General features: G+C 44.9%; 1 protein-coding gene across 2 annotated transcripts in view; it reads right to left on the reverse strand.

The window, feature by feature from the left end:
- LOC147711957 (lipolysis-stimulated lipoprotein receptor-like) overlaps positions 1 to 20,462 on the reverse strand; it is a 264,280-nt gene that overhangs the window by 38,565 nt on the left and 205,253 nt on the right. For both annotated transcript variants that reach the window (XM_086922671.1, XM_086922670.1), the window contains one exon: positions 17,376 to 17,495. In XM_086922671.1, coding sequence (XP_086778797.1) covers positions 17,376 to 17,495 — 120 coding nt within the window. The remainder of the gene's footprint in view (positions 1 to 17,375; positions 17,496 to 20,462) is intronic.

Consider the following 20,462-nt stretch of genomic DNA (forward strand, 5'->3'; position numbering starts at 1 on the left):
TATGGACAGAAGGCCGGTGATACGTTTCCGAGACACTAAATCGGAAAATAAACATTAGTTATCGAGGAAGCTTAAGGACAGCCGGCAACCTCTAACATTGGCTTACCGATTGCGGCTCGATTTCTAAGTATTGTGGCAGGTCCCAATTGGTGGTCCTGTCCGGTGAGGTTGACGCGGTCGATAATTAGTTCGATCCGCTGTAAGGAGGAGGAGAGTGGAATCAAATCTATGCTCGTAAGGGGAAAGGGGGCCTAAATCTTTAAGGAGTGGGGCTTCTTACCGTTAGCGAAGAGACTGAGCGCTACTGCGGTCGGTGAGATACACGATCCGCTGCATAGGGAAAAGAGCGAGATTATTAGCTTACGCTCTACTTCCTAAGTGGTACTGGGCTCGGGTATGAGTCTGTCTGGTCAACTCCTTACCGCTATTAAAATACTTGGACGTGGTGATGATCCACTCGTTCCAGTCGGTTGTATTGCTTCCTCAGTACTGGGCGTAATCCAGCCGCTCTAATATATCCGGTCAGGTGATGGAAGTCACATGACGTGGGGTGATATGGCAGACATCTTGGAGTGGGGTTTCCAGTGTGATCGGGAATTGCAGAGAGATTATTCAAGTTTACTGCGGCCTATCTGTATACGGCAGTGCTCGGGGACGATAGTGATTAAAAGTGCAACATTTGTGTTAAAAAACATTTAGATGGAATATCAGTTTTGCTCACTACTTCTTGCCTGATGTAAACTTTCTTTCTTCTTTCTTCTCCTCCTCCAACTTTCCAGTACGGTACAGGCTTGTGCCCTACTTCACATGTATATGGTTACTGTGAAACTGTAATTCATAAATTCTTATTATATCAAATGAATAAGTTCCTTGCCCGGCTGGGTACAGGATAAAACTATATAGTTTCCCATTGAGGTCTATATATACCTGTTCTTTGAAAATTCCAAGCTTAGGACCTTTTGTTTTTGAAAATACTTGATACCCATGGTCCAAAGCTACCTATTGGGTCCCCCTTGTTATTGTTAAAGAACAATGGTCAACCGCACTGTTCTTTGACTAACCTAAAACACTACTACACACAACACTACCCACACTACTCCCACCCCTACACTACCCTAAACCCAAAAACACTACAATACTACCCACACTACTCCCTCCCCTACACTAAACCACTACTACACTACAACACTACCCACACTACTCCCACCCCTACACTACCTTAAACCCTAAAACCCCCACCCCAAGCACAATCAGCCTTACCTCTTTCCTTGTGGTTCCAGCGTCGCGTCTCTGCTCCCGGTTCCTGCGTTGACAGAGGTCCATGTCGTGAGAAAACAGCCCATTTCCTCACAACGACGTGGATAGCCATTACATCACATGCATTGTAAAAGCGCATGCGATGTAATGGTACGCGTGGTTTTTACAGCACGTTGTAACATTGCATGAGTTGTAACGCATGCCATGTAATAGCAACACGTGGTAAAAACCGCGTTGTAATGGCTGTTCCCCCTCCATTACTAGGGCCCTGTTGGCCACCATATTTGACCAAGACTGTTTTTTGTCAAACACCACTTCCAATCTTCGGGTCTCTATGTAAAAGGATGGGATTTTGTCGGAGGGAGATGCCCTTGTCACTAGTACAAAGGATTTTGATTAATTCACCCAAACAGAAATATACAGCATATTTCTCTGTATATAAGCATTTATTTAGACTAAAGATATGCACCTATATAAGTGGGTATTGCTGTGTCTAATAATGTTTTTTTATAAATATAGATATTCGTTAGTTCTGCTTACCAAATGTACATATTTCTGATATTTACACTGTTCTATATTTTTAACATGTACATAAGTGACTGCATAAATAAGTAAATGTTTTATCACAGCCATCTACAATTGCTTCAGTATTGAATACAAAAAACAATTCTATACATTACTTTTTTTCCTTAATTCAGCATACCCAATGCACTACCCTATTTATCACCCTGTACCACTCTGAATATATCCCTTACCTCAACTCTGACTCATCTCAAACCTCATTCTACTCGCCTTTCCAACCCACTACCCTATTCCTCACCCTATAGCTCTATAAATATATCCTCTACCTCCACTCTCTCATTCATCCCAAACCCCATACTACTACTATGATTACCCAAAATAACCCTCTCCAGACTCTTCCCTACTCTATCGCTCCTTGCATGATTGCCTACCTTTTACTATTCAGATATCCCAAACAAGGCTTTCTAAACCTTTCCCTCTGACTCTTCCCCATCCACATTCCTTGTACTCATCCCAAGCCTACTGCTATGAGCTAATAAATAAAAAATAAAACAATTTTAAGTCTTTCCCCCTTCTATCCCTCCACTATCCTTCTCAATCCAAATAACAGTCTACCACCCAAATTGCTTTCATACTTTACTACACTAATTCACCACTAATCCTTCATGGATTCCGGAGTAGCATGCTACTCACCAAAAAAAGCACTTAGACGCCTCATCAGGGGTAGTAAGCGCTATATAAATGCAATTATAATACAATACAACAATCAACTAAATATATGAAAATATTTATTTCTGTATAGCTTCTGAGAATGCCTCCCTAGTAAGTCATTTTCTGATCATCTCCCGGTTCTGCTAAACCTAGCTCAGTTTCAGGTATCGGAAGTCAAAGGTGAGAAAGTCAGAAAGCCATTAATAACTCTGGATGGGTCACTGCACACAATGAGCAGGAACTCAATGGTAAAAATTTCTCTAAACCAAGCATTACGAGAGATCAGCTCGTCTGGACATAAACTAACATAAGGATGGTTGATGATGCACTGGTAGGGGGAAACTCTTACTTCACTTCAAACTGCAAAAAACGTTAAGCAACATCATCTTGTGATAAAAGTTTTTAGATCGGTGAAGTTGGTATTTCTGAACCTGTTAAAAGTAGTGTGCCAATAGATAAAACTAGGAATTCCACTTTTCCTGTGAATTCTCCAAACAAGACCATCAAAGACTAAATGAGAACCAAATATATTTTGATAAACATTTACGCTGTCCTCGGGTAGCAGGTTAGTAGAAGTACAAGTAGTCACACTAGCAGCAGTAATGTTAACAGTACAGCTTATGACAGAATCACTAGTCTCTACAGCACCATGGCTATTAGTACCAGATATATCACTAGTTGTAGAATTACTTGCAAGAGTACTAGAATCAGTAGGTGCAGAAATACGAGATGGCTCGCTAGTATTAGTCCAAGTAATATTAGATGACACAGTATTAAAAGTTGTTGTAGTAAAGGATAGGCGATACAGTTGAATATTAAGCATGGCTCTGAAGGGCAAGATTACTAACTTTAGGACCAAGGGAGCACAAAGGTCACAAGACATTAGTTTGTGAGGGGGTGGGGAGGATATACATGAGAATGCACACTTTAGCCTAGCCTCTTGGCTGCTGAAATATACATCTAGGTTGCACTTACTGAAGACAATTCATAACAAGCATTGAAAATGCAATAGGTCTTACCTTTGATTAAGTTAAAGCCATTTGTTTTGAGAATTGTAATGTATAGCAAAGCAAATGGCTTTAACTTAATGAAAGGCGAGACCTATTGCATTTCTAATGCTTGTTCTCTCAGCACTCTAGTACAGCCACTTATCACTTTAGCCCTTCGTTATGTAAATAAACTGCATTCTAGCCCTTTAAGTGCTGCAGTCGGCCAACGGTCGTCGCGAGCACTACCTTGCCAGTGCTGCGCACGACCGCTGGCCGACGGGCCAGCACCAGTTATTTGAACGTTCAGCACTGGACGCTGAACGTTCAACGCTCTTAAGGAGCTAGAGTACCCATGGGAGGCATGACTATGACGTCAGTCAAATGGCAAATACAGGCATCCTATCCGAGGACATCTAGTGGCGGGTGACGTAAAGTGGGTCCTTGACAAGACCTTCTTTTGCCATGTGGGATTCCTGTTGGTCATCAAGCACCGCCCTAACTAGTGCTACGTGATAAAGGAAGTGATGTGCTTTTAACTTGAAGAGGATGCTTCGATGATTGCTCCAGAGTGCAGCTGACACACCAAACTAATGGGCTGATTAGAGACCAATCAAAACCAGTTTGCTAGTTCTCGCTGGTTTATATCATTAGCTCACAGGCAACAATTTTTCATGCCTGTTTGTAACCAGACTTATCGGTATGTCGAAGAATGCGAATGGCTGTACAGTGGGTTTTGGCTGCCATCTTTGAATGGTTGTGTCGTCCCAGCCATTCAACTTTAATAACTTGTCAGCTTGGACCTTTCAGATAGTTCATCTGAGTTACAGGGAACCGCTAAAGAAACTTAACTGTTGCAGCTCTGAACGTTTGTGCATCTTCTGCATAGAAGTCTTTATACCCCTGAGGATCAGCAACATTGCCTGTACAAGAGAGGCTCACCATACCTTTCCTCTGCTGGTTCATACCTTGGAAAATATAGCACATTTAGGTGAGCTTAGCTGTAGAATGTTTGTTCTTGCTCATCAACGTTTCAATCTTCTTCGGAGTCCAGAATATGCATTGTTTATTGTGTTGAAACTTTTAAGGGCAATGATGAGTCACACAATGTGACAGAAGCCTCCAAAGATTCTGGGATACCTATATCTTGAGGGCGCCAAAAGCCTCTTACTGACGTCTGCATAGTTATGGATGAGGCATTTTATGGCAATGTCAGATAGACTATGTGCTGATAAGAAGAGTCGTCATCATCGACCGGGATATCCATGTCAAAGAGATTGAAATCATTGAGAATGTAAGTGCTGACAGGGTTCCCATTGGAGCTGGTAATGGCAAGACCACAGACAAATCAGTAGTTAAAGCTGAAGAGGTCAACATGGTCGAAGTAATGACAGAACTATTGCCGCAGGTGCTGAAGAGGAGGGAACCACCAATTCAGTCAACAGCGTTTAAGTCAACAAATTTTCCATCTTCATTGTTGACAGGCTTCCTGTTGAGGATAGTTGAGCTGGGAAAGTGTACAGTGCCAGGAGAAGCTTTATTTTTGACATTTTGTGAACAAAGGGTTTGAATGGTTTTCTCAACAACCTTACTTTGTAAACAGATGACCCGTACCTTTTTAGAGGCAGAATCCGATATTTCCTTAGAAATAGTTAGCTCTGGCAGTTCGACATGCTCCTTAATGTGCATCACATTATGCCTTCCTTAGTGGTTTATGAAGAATTGGGCATAGGGTATCTTTCAGATGATAGCACTAGCTCCTGTAATGCGATGGCTCAGAATATGGATGAATACGGCGCTGGTGCTAAAGCAGTTAGTGTTAAATGATTGGAGGATGCTGGAGGGCACACTGCGCATTCCCTGGCTCAGATATGTTAAAAATATGATGGATAAAGTAAGCCATCCAGAGCTATTTAATAATCCCGAAGTAATTAGGAAAGAGGACCCACTGGAGGTAAAGAGCCCGTTACTTTCATTTTTGGCAGTAGAAAGGGAAGGGAGGGAGCTTAGAAAACATACAGTGAGATCGTATATCCTTCTGAAGACAGGTCCAGCAATAGGGTCCTACCCGCTGGTAATTAACAATTCGCATCATCGTTTATGCTTAACCAAATACATTGGCTCCTAGCAGTTCCTAAAGGTTTTTACAAAATTGAGGAGCTGAAACCTTGCCCATGTGACAATATCTCAATACAGGATACTATGCATTTTTTATTCTTTTACGATTTTAATCACTCACTGAGGTCCCGGTACATTGTTCCCCTGTTAAACTATAAGAAATGTTTGCACGGATAACCAGCTCGGATATACCTGCAAATGCTACTGTCCCTATTCGTCTGTTATGGTGTTGCCAGCTTCCTAGCAGGCGCAATTAGAGGCAGCAAAAAGATATCCACTTATTAGTGTGTCACCACGAAGGGATGTACTAAACTTTGGCATAGCTGAAGAATTTCTCTTATGTGTAATTATGGCTAATTTTTAAGGTGGGGTAAGATGGTGTGCTGTTTTTAATATATTGAACAAAGAGCACATGATAAGTTGGTTCTACCCTTAGACATGGGGCTTTTAGGAATTCATAGAACCCATAGGCACTTTAATGCATATGCAGTTAAATGAACAAAGCTCATTTAGTATGCATTTTGCACTCGAATGAACCCTCCCTGACCTTGCTTTAAACTTAGTCTGTTACTAAACGGTCGTTAAATTGTATAAATAAGTTCGTTAATGGATGAACATTTGACCGATTTGCGATTATAAAGAACGGCCACTGATTATAAATGTGATTAACTCTTAATGCCCAAGCGGCTATATATATATATACACTCACAGTTTTTAAATGTATTTTTTGTATGCTTTATGGTTTAGCTGTAAACGGATTAAAGAATCTTGATTGATATGCATCGCATTGATAGTATTGCTTGGGGGGGTGGGAACACCCCCAAAAGTGGGGCATCCAACACAGAGGGGAAACCTTCCTTTTCTTAAGGTTAAAGGCCAGCCTTTTTTTCCGGTCTTGAAGAGATAGTGTTGCTAAACGAATAGTTTCTTACCTGTCGGTGTAGTTTTGCAGCCTGAAGATCTTTCTGGATTCACTATGCTGTGCATATTCCGCGGTCTTGCGGTTGGGTCCGGATTCGTAGTCTTTTCTTTGTTTTTGTTTTTGTTTTTTGTAGCCCTTGTGGGCGTCGGCGTCACACCTCCTTTTGTGCATTTCCGGTGACGTCGGCATGCTTCCTGCGGAAGCTCCCACTCTTGGGCGCCATCTTCGGATTCTTTTTTCCTTGTTTCCTTCTTTTCCGAAGTAATGGCAATGATCTATCCAGGTGATAATTTCTTTACCACTTTGTCCTTATGTTCTCTTACTTCTTCTCTTTTTTTTTTTTTTTTTGACCACCTCTTCTCACTCCAGCCTCATCTTTCTGGCGGAGGTGGGTGGGTTCGCTAGTGAATCCAGAAAGATCTTCAAGCTGCAAAACTACACCGACAGGTAAGAAACTATTCGTTTTGCAGCATGAATCTTTCTGGATTCACTATGCTGTGCATCGATTTCGTAGCGGTTTCTCATTTCCGTGGCGGCTGGGTGGAAGATGAGCTCTGGTTTCTGAATATATGCTGGAGCACCCTTTGTCCGACTTGTGCTTCCTTGTTCATCTGCACATCCACGCAATAGTGTTTCGTGAATGTGTGTACCGAAGCCCATTTTGCCGCCAGGCATATGTCTTGTATGGGTGTATTGGCCAGGAAGGCTAATGTAGCCCCCTTTTTCCTAGTGGAGTGGGCGCGTGCCCCCTCTGCCAGTTCTTCTCCTGCCCTTTTGTGGCAGAGTTGGATAGTTTGCGCGATCCATCGTGCAACAGTGGTCTTAGTCACTGCCTTGCCCAGGTAACTGTTGGCGAACGACACAAAGAACTGTTTCGTTTTCCTGTGCCCTTTAGTCCTTTCAATGTAAAGCATGACCGCCCTTCTGGCATCCAGTGTGTGCAGAGCTCGCTCTGCCTTAGTCGTTGGTTTTTGGAAAAAACTCGGTATCTGTATGGACTGGTTCATGTGGAACTTGGACACCACCTTCGGCATGAAGTGTGGGTCGGTCCTCATCACCACCCTGTCATTGTGTATTTGTAAGTAGGGCTCCTGTAGCGTTAGCGCTTGCAGCTCGCTCACTCTTCGTAAGGACGTTATTGCAACCAGGAAGGCAGTTTTCATAGTTAGCATCTTCAAGGAGGCCTTGTGAAGTGGCTCAAAGGGCTCCTTCATGGTTCCGTCAGGACCACGTTTAAGTTCCATGCCGGTGGTGGTACCCGCTTGGGTGGTGCAATCCTTTTTGCTCCTTCCAGGAACCTCTTCACGACCTGTGATGTGAAGAAGCTTCTGCCCATCTCCCCCCTTGTGTATGCCACTATAGCCGCCAGGTGAACTCTCAAGGAGGACGAGCTGAGGTTTTTCTCCAGTAAGTGTGTCAGGTACTTCAGTACCGTGGAGTCCTTTTTCAGTTTTTTGTGGAGCCCTTCCCTCTTGCACCACATCGTGAATCTTTTCCACTTTGCGACATAGCACTCCCGTGTGTTGGGCCTTCGTGCCTCCCGAAGGACCCTGAGTGTGCTCTCGGGCAGTCTCAAATGTGCGAACTCTATGTCTTCAGGAGCCATGCTACTAGGCTCATGCTCTCTGGTTCTGGGTGCAGCACCTCTCCTTTCTGCATGGAGAGCAGGTCCTTTCTTCTGGCGAATCTGTGGGGTGAACACTGTGCCATCTCCATGATCTGCGAGTACCAAGTCTGCCTCGCCCACTGTGGCGCGACCAGTATCAGGGTCATGGTGCTCGCTCTGCACTTGCTCAGTACTCTGTGTATCAGTGGATCGGGGGAAAAGCGTACGCAAATTTCCTGGACCAATCTATCCATAGGGCATTCCCAAGGGACCCTTCTTCGTGTTGTCTGGATGCGAAGTTTCGGCATTTCGCATTCTGGCGTGTTGCAAACAGGTCCACAGATGGTGTTCCCCCACCTGTTGAACAGCCTCCTTGTCTCCTGAGCATTGAGCTCCCATTCGTTGGATGCTGAGGTCTGTCTGCTCAGCCAGTCTGCCTGAATGTTCTCCTTCCCTGGTAGGTGTATGGCTAGCAGGTCTATCTGGAGAGGGATGGCCCACCTCCATATCTCCTGCGCCAGCGTCGAAAGCGTTGTTGACTGAGTTCCACCCTGCTTGTTGATGTAGAACATCGCCCTGGTGTTGTCTGTCTGTAGCAACACCCTCTGCCTGTACAGTCTTGTCTGGAAGGCTTTCAGTGCAAGGAAGATAGTCTTTAATTCGAGGAAATTGATGTGCCTTGTCGCATCTGCTGGCGTCCAAAGACCCCTCAGTTTGAGCTCGTCCATGTGAGCGCCCCATCCCTTCAGGGATGCGTCCGTGGTGATGGTCACTGTCGGAGTTGGGAGTGTTAGAGGTTGCCCCCTTGTTAAGTTCTCCAAGGTCCACCATGCCATTTCCTTCTGCACTGCGTGCGTCACCACCACAAGATCCTCCCAACTGCCCGAAGCCTGTGACCATTGCTCCTGGAGCCATTCTTGCATGGGTCTCATGTGGATCCGCACATTCGGCACTAGGTTGATGCACGATGCCATCATCCCCATGATCTTGCTCGCAGTCCTCACTGTCCGAGCTTGTCCCTTCCGGTAGAGGCGAGTTTCCTTGACCAGCGCCCTCGCTCTCTTCTCGCTGGGAAACACTTTACCCTGTATGGTGTTGATCTGTGCCCCCAGGAAGATCTTTACTTGCTCTGGCTCCATTGATGATTTCTTCCAATGGACGGAGAACCCCAGGTTTATGAGCGTGCTCGTCACTAACTGTGCATGCTGCTTGCACTTCTGGTACGAGTTTGCTTTCACCAGCCAGTCGTCCAGGTAAGGGTATACGTGTATCGCCTGCCTTCGTAGGTGCGCTGCGACTGCCGCGAGGCACTTCGTGAATACCCTTGGTGCTGATTTCCGTCCGAAGGCCAGCGTTGTGAGCTGGTAGTGGCCTCCTCCAATTGCGAACCTGAGCATATGCCTGTGCTTCTCGTTCATCGGTATGTGCAGGTAGGCGTCCTTGAGGTCTATCGTGACCATGAAGTCTCCGACCTGCAATTGCGGCAGCACCTCCTGCAGGGAGGTCATTTTGAACTTCTGTGTCCTTATGAATTTGTTGAGGAACCTTAGGTCTAGGATGGGTCTCATCTTGTCGTCGACATTTGGTACTATTTATTTATTTTGCGATTTCTAGAGCGCCTGGTGACCCGTAGGCATCCCCGCGCTATAAACCTGGGACGATCCAGAGGAGGGGGAGAGGGGGTGAATTATTTGGGGAACAAGAGGGTTTTAAGTTTCCTGCGGAACGCAGTGAGAGAGGGTTCCAGACGTAGACTGAGAGGGAGTGAGTTCCAGGCTGTGGAGGCTTTGACCGAAAAGCGACGACCGCCGGTGCGGGCCTTCCTGAATTTGGGAACCGTGGCAAGATGTTCGGCGTCAGAGCGAAGGGGTCTAGAGGCTTTGTATGGAGTGACCATATTTTTTAGTGCGGCTGGACCAGCTCCGTTGATGAGCTTGTGGGTGGTGCAGAGGGCCTTGAACTCTACTCTCTGACTCTGACTACTAGAAAGTACGTCGAGTATATTCCCTTGTTCCTTTCCCTGAAGGGAACTCTTTCTATGGCCTGTTTTTGTAGAAGTTCTTGCACTTCTTCCTGAAGTCTCGCCAGCTGTTCTCTTGCTGGTGGCTTCCCCCTTGGCTTTCTGTTTGTTGGCTTTCCTTCCAACTCCAAGCAGTATCCGAATTGGATGATGTTTAGTATCCATTTGTCTGATGTTATTTCTCTCCATTCTTGGAGATAAAACTTTAACCTTCCTCCCACTGGTGTCATGTGGTCGTAGGCCTCTAGATTGCCCTGACCCCTTCGTACGTGTTGCCCCCTGGGGTCTTTCCTGTGGACGGGCACCCGGAGGTGTCTGAAGTCACTTTGAGGTGGGCTGCTGCCCCCCTCTTCTATTCGGACCACATCCATTTCTCCCTCGAAAGGACTGACCGCTTGGCTGGTATTGCCAGGACTGCTTCTGGTGACCTTGCTGAGCCTGCGGATCTGTCTAGTGCGTCTGCTGGAAGGCCTGGTGCGATGTACCTGGCTGGTTTCCACCTCTCCCGCCGGGCCTCCGTGCCGGGGTGCCTCTTCTGTTGCCTCTGAACTAAAATGCCCCCATGGATCTTGCCATCTCGTTATCTTTTTTGAGTTGGCATAGTTTGTCGTCAACCGTTGCCCCGAAAAGTGTTCGCCGTTGAACGGTGTGTTCAGGATACTGTGTTGCACCTCGGGTTTGAACCCTGAGATCCTGAGCCAGGCGTGTCTCCTTTCCGTGACACCCATTATCATGAGCCTGCTGGCGGTGTCTGCTCTGTCCAGGGCCGTCTTAAGGCAAGAATTTGCCGCGTTCTTCCCATCTTGGATCAACTTTTCAGCCTTCTGCCTGGCATCCTGGGGTAGGTCCTTCACCAAGTGCCCCAGCCCCTCCATGATCTGGTACATGTGCCTGTTTAACAGGGCGTTGGAGTTAGCCATCCGCCAATGGGTCGCGGCATTTCGCTCGATCCTTCTCCCCACCAGATCCATCCTCTTGCTCTCCTTATCCGGCGGTAGGCCCGAGGTAGTGGATACGCTCGCCCTCTTCCTAGCTGTCGAAGTGATAATGGAGTCAGCGGAGATTTCGCCTCGGATGTAGGCCGGGTCCTTCGAGGAGTGTTTGTATTTTTTCTCCGTTCTGGGAGTTACCACCTTGCATGTTGCGGGCTCTTTGAACGCTTCCTTTCCCTGAGCCAACACGCTCTCGAGCATTGGGAGGAACTGGCTTCTTGTCTGTGTTGGAAGCAATGTCTCTAGCAGGAAGTCTGCTTTCTGCTTTTCTTCGTCGAGTTTCAACTTGAATGCAGTTGCGGCTGATTGTATCGCCGAGTTGTACGCCCCGATGTCGTCTGGCGGCGAGGGTCTCGAGGGGTACGAGTCGACCGGCTCTTCCGGGCTCTCGGTGTCGACGTCTAGGTAATCCTCCTCGCGTGGGTCAGAGGTGACCGACTCGGCGTCCACCCTACTGCCCTCTTTGTCCTCATAACTGTAATCCTCGTAGGGATTTTCTTCAGCTTCCCGCTCGTCGACCATCTCGTCGCTCGGCACCTGGTCGTCGACCTGTTCCTCTTCCTCCTCGACCAGATCTAGCACGGTGTGCTTGGTCTTGAGTGGAATCGTGAAGGCACTCATCTCGGCGGCGACCTCCTTTCTCCGCTGCAAGAGGCTTGTCATCTCGGCCTCTAGCCGACGCCTTTTCCTTTCCACCTCGGCCGCGTGTTCGGCTTCGGAACGTTCGGCCCCTCTCTTCGGCGCCTGGCTCGGCGGCGAGATTTTCGGCGTCGACGGCTTGGACGTCGAACTGGCTTTCGGGTCCTTGGACGGTGCCGAGGCTTTAGGGTCTTTCTCCCTCGACGTCGATCGGTCCCTTTCGGCGACGATCTTCGACGCTTTCTGCTGGTCAACAGCTTTCGGCGCCAGGGACTCCTTCTCCGAGGATCCGCTGGGCCTGCTTGTGGTCGCGGACGGCAGATGTCGCTGCGTCGGCGCCTTCGGGCTCTTGGCCTCGTACTTTCGAGACTGAGTCTCTCGTGGGACGTCGAGTCTCCTACCTTATCAGGTGTCTTCTTGTAATCGGTCTCTACGACCGTGTAGCTGTCGTCTTCGGCAGCAGCGTTGTCCTCCTCCTCCGAGGAAATCCCCAGCTCGTACAGCGATGGCGTCGGGGATTTTCCGCCGAGGGCGGCGTGTGCTACCCTCTGTCTCTTCCTCACACGAAGGGTCTTCTGGGCGAAGACAGCGCAGGCGTTGCAGTCCTCGCTTCTGTGTTCAACCGGTAGGCAAAGGATGCAAACCGGGTGCTGGTCCTTCTGTGCGTACTTGTGTCTGCAGTTCGTGCAGAACTTGAACGGTGTGTTGTCCATCGTCGTGCGTTCAGGCCTCCCTGACCGCGTGGACGTCGACGATCGTCGAAGTTGTCGAGGTTTTCACCTTCTTCCCTCTTCGTCGCTGTTCTGTGAAGTCTTCCTTAGTCTTCTTCTTCCAATATCTCCTCCAACTTCCACTCTTTTCAGTACCTTCTCCAAAAATGTCTGGAGCCCAAACGGGAACGATCCAGACCCGACCGCGGAAAAAAGAATCTGAAGATGGCGCCCAAGAGTGGGAGCTTCCGCAGGAAGCATGCCGACGTCACCGGAAATGCACCCAAGGAGGTGTGACGCCGACGCCCACAAGGGCTACAAAAAAACAAAAAAAGAAAAGACTACGAATCCGGACCCAACCACAAGACCGCGGAATATGCACAGCATAGTGAATCCAGAAAGATTCACGCTGCAAAAGTTGCAGTGACATGTCTTGCACCGGAGACAGAAGTGGTATAGACTGTATAAGAGAGACTTTCATAGATTGCTCACAGGAGAAACTTATTTTCAAAAGTAATCTCTCCTGGTTTATCATGGTGATTGAAAAACTACCCTGGCCATAATTCAGAAAACAAAAAACCTAAAAACACGGCACTACCGAATGAAGCTTAAGCCAGGGCTGACAGGTGGGACTTCCGCACACACAATGAGTGAAATAAATCCGCTATGGTAACCCTGGGGTAGTGGAATGCTCAGTAGATTAATCCCTGTGGTTCATGTTCAAGTTGTTTCAAATGAGGAGAATGTATAACTAAACAAACACTGCTGGTTGGGCCTCGGACCATTTCAACACTGTTTATTGCTATTTCAAAGCGCAACTGATTGCCAGCTGGACAACAGAGAATGATTTAAACATGTGCATTTTCTGAAATATCCAATGTTGGAGAATCTTACTGCCAACTGTTAACTCTGAAGTAGACTGCGGCAATACTCTTTCCATAAAAAAAAATTCTAACATTGTAGACCGTGCATAATGCAGGGGTCTGTTCTGCAATGGGGCTGAGGGCACAATGTCACCTGTGAAGAGGGCACTCATCTTGCAGTGGAGGACTAAACAGCCTTCAGAGATCTCTATATCCTGTTTCTGCTCTGTTGTATCAACCACCATGTAAGAACATAGACATCGGCGCCATTGTTGATTTCTTGCCTTCTTTCGGATCCAGAAGCACACATGCTCTGAGAGGCATGGTGTATTCAGTACATGGACTTCAAGCCAGCCATCGCGTGTCATTGGTAAATTTCTTACTTTTGAATGCTAAATCGTGCCCATTTGACCCTCCTTTTGGTTTGTCGTTCCCTCCTATAGCGACGGGCCCTGTTACAAGGCTCATTACGCTTCAGTCCATTTCAGTGCGTTTCGTGCACTATGTTTTCTGATTGCCTGCTTTGTGTTCTGGAAATGTTGCAAGCGCGAGCAGCTGATCAGTGCTACTGCTTTCCCATCCAACCCACCGCTTCTCCATGTGTTATCCCCTTGACACCTTAGCTTTCACTTATGATCTACTGAGTCTGGGTGACTGAACAGTGAGTTAAGCAGTCAGAAAGATAAGATGTTAGAAATGTGACTTTACTCGCTAGCTGGCTTTCACCCAATCTTTTGTTTTTAGTATTATGTTTCACTCGCTCAGAGCTCCATTGTTCGTTTCTGTAAACAGGGCTGTAAATCTTGTTCTTTATATGTTCACAAATGTGGCAGCTCTGTGACTGTTCCCTGCGGAAATTCCTCATTCTCAGTCCTCTAGGCAGTGCTGCAGCTGTGTCTCTGTTCCCAGTGGTAATTCCTCATTCTTAGTACTCTAGCCAGTGCTGTTAGCTGCAAATCTGGTCCCAGTGGCAATTCCTTATTCTTAGCACTCTAGCCAGTGCTACAGTTGCTTCTCTGGTTCCAGTGGTAATTCCTCAGTCTAAGTCCTCTAGGCAGTACTGCAGCTGTGTCTGTTCATACGTTCCACTACACTCCAAACTAAATAGCAGATAAAAGACGTTGCCATTTACAACAACAATAGCTCTTAACCTGTAAATGCGAAACCCATTGAATTGCTAATGCCTGTTTTTTCTAGTTATCACACAAACTTTGGAAATGCTCCCAAAACAAAATGATTCAAAAGCAAAGTACTAGACTAAGCGCCTCAGAGAGAACTGAAACTGTATTCCATTCGAAGTGAAGAAAGTCTGCCTCCTACTTCACAGGTTTTCAGGAGGACTGTGGCTATTACATACCTGTAATATCTGTATCCTCGTACGAGATGACAACTGATTTGTTGAAAATCTGTTCAATTACCCCACACTTGTTTCTCCTCTCAGTGTATGCTTTGGTTGGATTTACTTTATTGGTGCTAGTGATGACCCACCAGACTTGATGAAAGTGTTTTGGAAATTGACATCTATCAATTATGACCTACACACATTATTTGTACTTTATTTTTTCTCACAAACGCTAATAAAAAGTTTCATGAATGTGCAATCAGAGGCTAACTAGTTTTGACAGTCTAAAAGACAGTAAATAATGATACAGTGAGATAGGGCTCTTCAATTTGTAGGGGTGCATTATAATCATGAGCATTACGTGCCCGCATATATTCTTGTGTTGTGTTAACATTTGATCATTAGAACGTGAAATGTAAACGTGTAAAGTAAGGTGGTAGAGGGATTTCGTGCAACATGGCGGAAATAACATTGTAACTGTGCTTTGAATGGAAAAGTCTCAATGCTCGTTTTATAAATGACTAATGAGAAATATATTTAAAACCATGTAACGTATTGATTTAGACATGCCCAGTAATAAAGCTCATGTATATGTGTGTTGAATGAAGATCTATGGTGATTCCTATGTTAGCCGATTTCTGTAGGTCTCATGTGTATTTCTCCCCGGTTCTCAGAAGTGAAGCATTTGTATTGTTCATGTATATGCAGAATCTTTTCTCACGTTTCTGTTGCAGGTGGAGAAATGCATCTTTGTTAGTTAGAATAACGCTTTTGTTTTAGGAGTTAGGCATAGGGAGGAGAGGATATATTTGAACAAGGAGTGCCGATAATGTGGGCCGGTGTTCTTTCTCACTGGAGAAGGCCTAGGAATCAAGTTCATCGAGCCAGAGGCAGGGTGGATCGAAGTCGACTGTAAAGTTACCTACGAGGAGGTGTACAGACAGATGGGTTGATCTTGTGATGCAAGATGGGTGTGTCCTAGGATTTTGATGCTGGAGTTAGGAACGGGAGGCGGTGGGGGGGAGAGAAGAACAGAGAAGTTCTGTCACAGAGGAGAAGCATTTTAGAGTGGGCTCCATGACTTTATGCCACTTGACCCATTCAAGCTGAGGGTACTACTTAGGAAGTCTTCTTGCGCTGACACCTGTGCCTGAACTTGGAAAATGCTAAGTAGGGATGTCACGTTAGTGGTAGTGTAGGGACAGACTAATGCTTTTTACTTACAAACCTCAAATAAAGAATACTCTTGATGTTGGCGCAGTGATTATCTGCGGCCTAATTTTAGAACTGGTCATTCTCTGCTTGCCTCATAGACTGAACCTTGCTTGTAGGTTTGGCTTTGTATTAGTTCCAATGTATTTCTACACCCTCATTCTGAGGTGCTTTTATGGCCAACTATTCTTAGCTTTGTAACAAACTAAACTGGAGTCAGTGATTCTTCGGAGTCATGGTTTATTCGAATGGTGAAATCTAACTAGACAAGAGATTTCTCCCCTCTACACTTTCAAGCAGGAACCAACGGTCTGTCAACCTGGGGTTCCAGAGTAAATTCCGGACGATGCACCCACCCCATGAATCATAAAAAGGAGATTTAGATGTACTCCTTTAATATGATGTAATCACTTAACACCTTGGCTGCTAAGGGGTTTTCCCGCTGTGCGCTGGAAGTAGCAAAAGTCCATGGATCATGACAAGGTCAACTCGTCATAAACACAGCGCAGGTAAAACCCATGACGAGTTGACCTTGTCATGAGCATGGAAGGGGTTAAGTTATTAATATTGATATAAACAGTTACCCTTGGTTGTTTTAGAGTTCTAAAACAGTGCAGGGGGCAAAAACCTACTCAGCTTTACTGCTATCCCCAAGTCAAGGATAGGAACTAGATGAAATATCAGCCCAGTTGTGCTTGATTATTGTAAATCCAGTCAGACTTTCCTTTATCCACTAAGCTTTCATTTGAGAAACACAGACTACACAATAACGCAAAAGCTGCAAAGTACACATTCTTTTTAAGCCGTGACAGAACATGACCTATATTTTATGTGATCAATGAAGAAAACTGTATCAGAGTTCTGAACTCACATATTAAGTGGCATAGTACCCAAAGCAATGGGACATTAGTAGTAAATACCACTAAGGATAGGATTCAGTTAGCATCAGATTTCCTAGGCTCTGGAGAAAAAACAAACATGGCATCACATAATGTTGTGCATAACAGTCCATTCAGGCCGATTCGAAACATGCATGCTATTTAAGTGCTCAGACACCTTGAATTAAGAAACATGTGTTTTGGTAAGGGAACAAAATAAGCAGAGCAAAAGTAGAAGGATCCGACTGCTGACCCATGAGAGCCTTCAAAGCAAGCTGACATTAGAATTATCATCAACAGAGGAAGGCAAGGTTCATGGAGACAAGTGGTCCAAGCAATTTCAAAGCAGTGGGAAGTGGGTACAAAAAGAATCAGCTGGAGTTTCATTAAAAAATATAAAATAAAAAAAAATAGGTGTCCTATAAGAGGGATGGCCAGCACTTGGAGTCCAAGATGGATACAAATAGTTAGTGAACTAGTGGGAAAATATATTAAGTGTTCAGTAATGTTTAATGGGGAAATATCTGATTAAGAGAAAAATACAACACAGCAAGCAAGTCTTTTCAAGAAAAGAGAAAAGTAAAGATCAAAACTTACATTTATCTCTGACCTCTACTTGCCTTGCAGGATCAAAATTTGCCAACTCTTTTTCCATATAATACAGAACTCTCATTGAGTCATCCTGCTGATTGGCCTGAATGCGATACCCACTTCGCACTATTAAATTAAAATAACAAAGTAGCATAAATTATCTATGCAACAAACAGTTTTTCACTGATTAATAAATAGTGTTACCTGAATGTACTAAGGCTTAGCAAAGCAGCAAACAATATACAAAATGGCATTGCTTTCCTTTCTGTGGTAATGCTTGTTCTTACTCCATCACATGCTTGAGACATCTTTCTTTTTTAAAGGCGGGCAAGATAAAGCTTCGCTGCCCTAAAAAGTGGCAAATCACATGTACAGCTCATCCCCTCACTTGTTACCTTAGCAGTAATGAATACTTAATGGACAAAACCACCAATTAATTTGATTATTTTGTAAGGTTGGTGTGTGTATGCTGTACACAAAGCAGAGGCTTGGCAAGATGGGCGCGGTGACAAAAGCACAGCCTAACAACTGAATATATCGGTGCTATTATGTTGGCTAAATTAATTTACTTACGTCAGTCATATTTAGTCCAAGAGAGACACGCAAGATCAACGGGTGGGGAGCATAAGTGGATCGCTGTAACACAGAGAACTGGCCTAACCAAACAAGGAATCAGCTTTCGAATTGATGGAAGAAATCCTTACGTTTGGAAAGAAGATCGTGGTTGGGGCACGGGGGGGGGGGGGGTAGATCGCTTACATAGCTGGGTGACCTGTAGATAACCATATAAAGCATAAAGCTTCAGTTCCAAAAGCATATATGGGTTCTTAAAGGTTTGATAATAAATTACAATCCATTGAACAATGGAGTACTAATGTGCCTCTATGACAGGATTGGGGCAACTGTATGGGGCAAACACTACAGGGAATGCACAATCCTGGTTCAATACAAATTACTAGTAACCCCTTCATACCCAAGTCATGGGTGGCGTATTTAGCACCAGAAAATAAATCAGAAATGGCACTTCACATGGAATTCATACACCACCTATTTACTAGTCAAATAGTCATTGGAAAGCAACACAAAACTCATTGGTCAACAAAGCCAACAGATCTCCAGAGCTGCTACAATGGCCACCAAAAGTGTGACACTCCTCATCCGTTTAAATCCCTATGAATATAGTGGTTCAAATGATTAAAAATGCTACGATATTTAATCCCAGGTTGGGTGAGACTGTTTAAAAGGTGTAAACACATTAACAAGTTTCTTGAGTCTAGTGACTAAGTTTGAGCCATTGGTTCCTGCATTTTCTTCTGTTTGAATTTTTATAATGGGCAAATCCTCTTGTAGAAGGACCAAGCACAAATACCTCAACACGTAGGACCCACAACTTTCTCATGGAGTGGGAAATGATTGAGTACCCAACATCCTTCTATGCTAATTAAGTAAGCCAATCCTGCCTCCAAGAATGGAGGAGGTCTCCCAGGACCACTTCATTTCTCCTTCTATACAGCAAATTCTTAAGCATCCATTCAGGTGTGCGAAAATAACTGTTCAGAATCATGAGTTACACTACAAGAAATTCAACTAAATTTGTAAAGTGATTTAGTGATACTGAAATTTCAGAGACCACCAAAGAAATGCATGACTCCATGAAACAAGTCTTCAGTGCATCTCACAATTGAATCAAGGCACTTCATGAGACCATCCAGAAACAAACGATTGGCGCTTGCCTCTATGTTTATCAAACATATCTATTTGGAGATTTTATTCATGCAAAATGTGATGCAATTTGCTTAACCAGCTGGCACCAAGATTTTGCTTAACGGACAGTTTGCTCATCATTTAAAAGGTACAGAAGTGCATGCCTACAACACAATACATGAGTGTGCGCACCACCATGACTGAAAACAAAAATACATGAATGTTGAGGGGGAAGACAGACAAGTATTGTAATGCCATCATCAACAGCAGCCAGGATCCTGTGGAGAATGGAATCTATACCACATTGAAAAGACAATATAGATGGCTGGGCATAAACACAGAGGAAGAAAAGTGAGGGGTAAGGGAAGAAGGATGTGCCAAGGATGATCAGGAAAAGGGAAAAAGTGTATTTTACAACATATTATCGTCCACAAGAGGGTCTAATACCGAAGTATGTGCAGATGGTAATAAATGCAGTGAGGACACAACTTGTGAAAGACAACTTGTCAAAGAAATGCAAAGGTAAAATTATATTAGTAAGAATATTTATTGCATTTCTTACTTTGATAGAGCAGCGATAAGGATTTCGGTTGAGGAATCAAGGTTCGGTGTCCGCAATGATGAAAATGTCTCAGATGTACAAGTTCTGCTCAACTAATTCATGCTCCAGGTCTGTCAAGTGTCACCACATTCTCTGTAACTACTGACATCTCTAAAGGACAAGAGACATCATCTCTCTTGACATTTATCATGCCTCCACTTTCCAATCCATTTCCTTCACACCTTGAACACTGTCATACCGGTCATATCTTAAGCCTCCTTAGGTATTTTTCACAACTCTTCTTGGTGGAATTTTAGTCTCTTATCACCTTGCCACCCAAAACTGACAAGGCAGGCACATTTTGGTGGCAACATTCCTAGTTTTTACGGATTCTAAGGGAGAAATTCTTATGATGTATTTTGGTGGAATATACCTCTTTTTAACGCATGCTTTTTCCCCTCAGGGAATTACAATGCGGTTGTTACAACGACCACGTTGTAACAACGCATATCATTACCCCGCTTGTCGTAACGACTTGCGGCAGGGGTGGGGGGAGGGGAGTGCCAGATGTTGGAATAGTATAATTTACTATTCCAACTTCAGTATGTGCAACAGTAGGGAAGGTGTTGGATTTTAAATCCAACACCTTCTGCCCCCTCAGCAAGTCGTTGTTCCAACTTGCGGAGCAATGGTATGTGTTATTACAGCACGTCGTTGAAATGACCATGTTGCACTTCCCTGCGGAGAAAAGTATTCGTGGTAAATGATGTATACCATTTTGGTGTGGTGCGTATCGCCCATAACACACCTTGGAGTGCTTTACATGTCAGAAACCCATTCCTTTCCCC

The sequence above is a fragment of the Lissotriton vulgaris genome, chromosome 5 (assembly GCF_964263255.1).
Source record: "Lissotriton vulgaris chromosome 5, aLisVul1.2, whole genome shotgun sequence".
NCBI lineage: Eukaryota > Metazoa > Chordata > Amphibia > Caudata > Salamandridae > Lissotriton > Lissotriton vulgaris.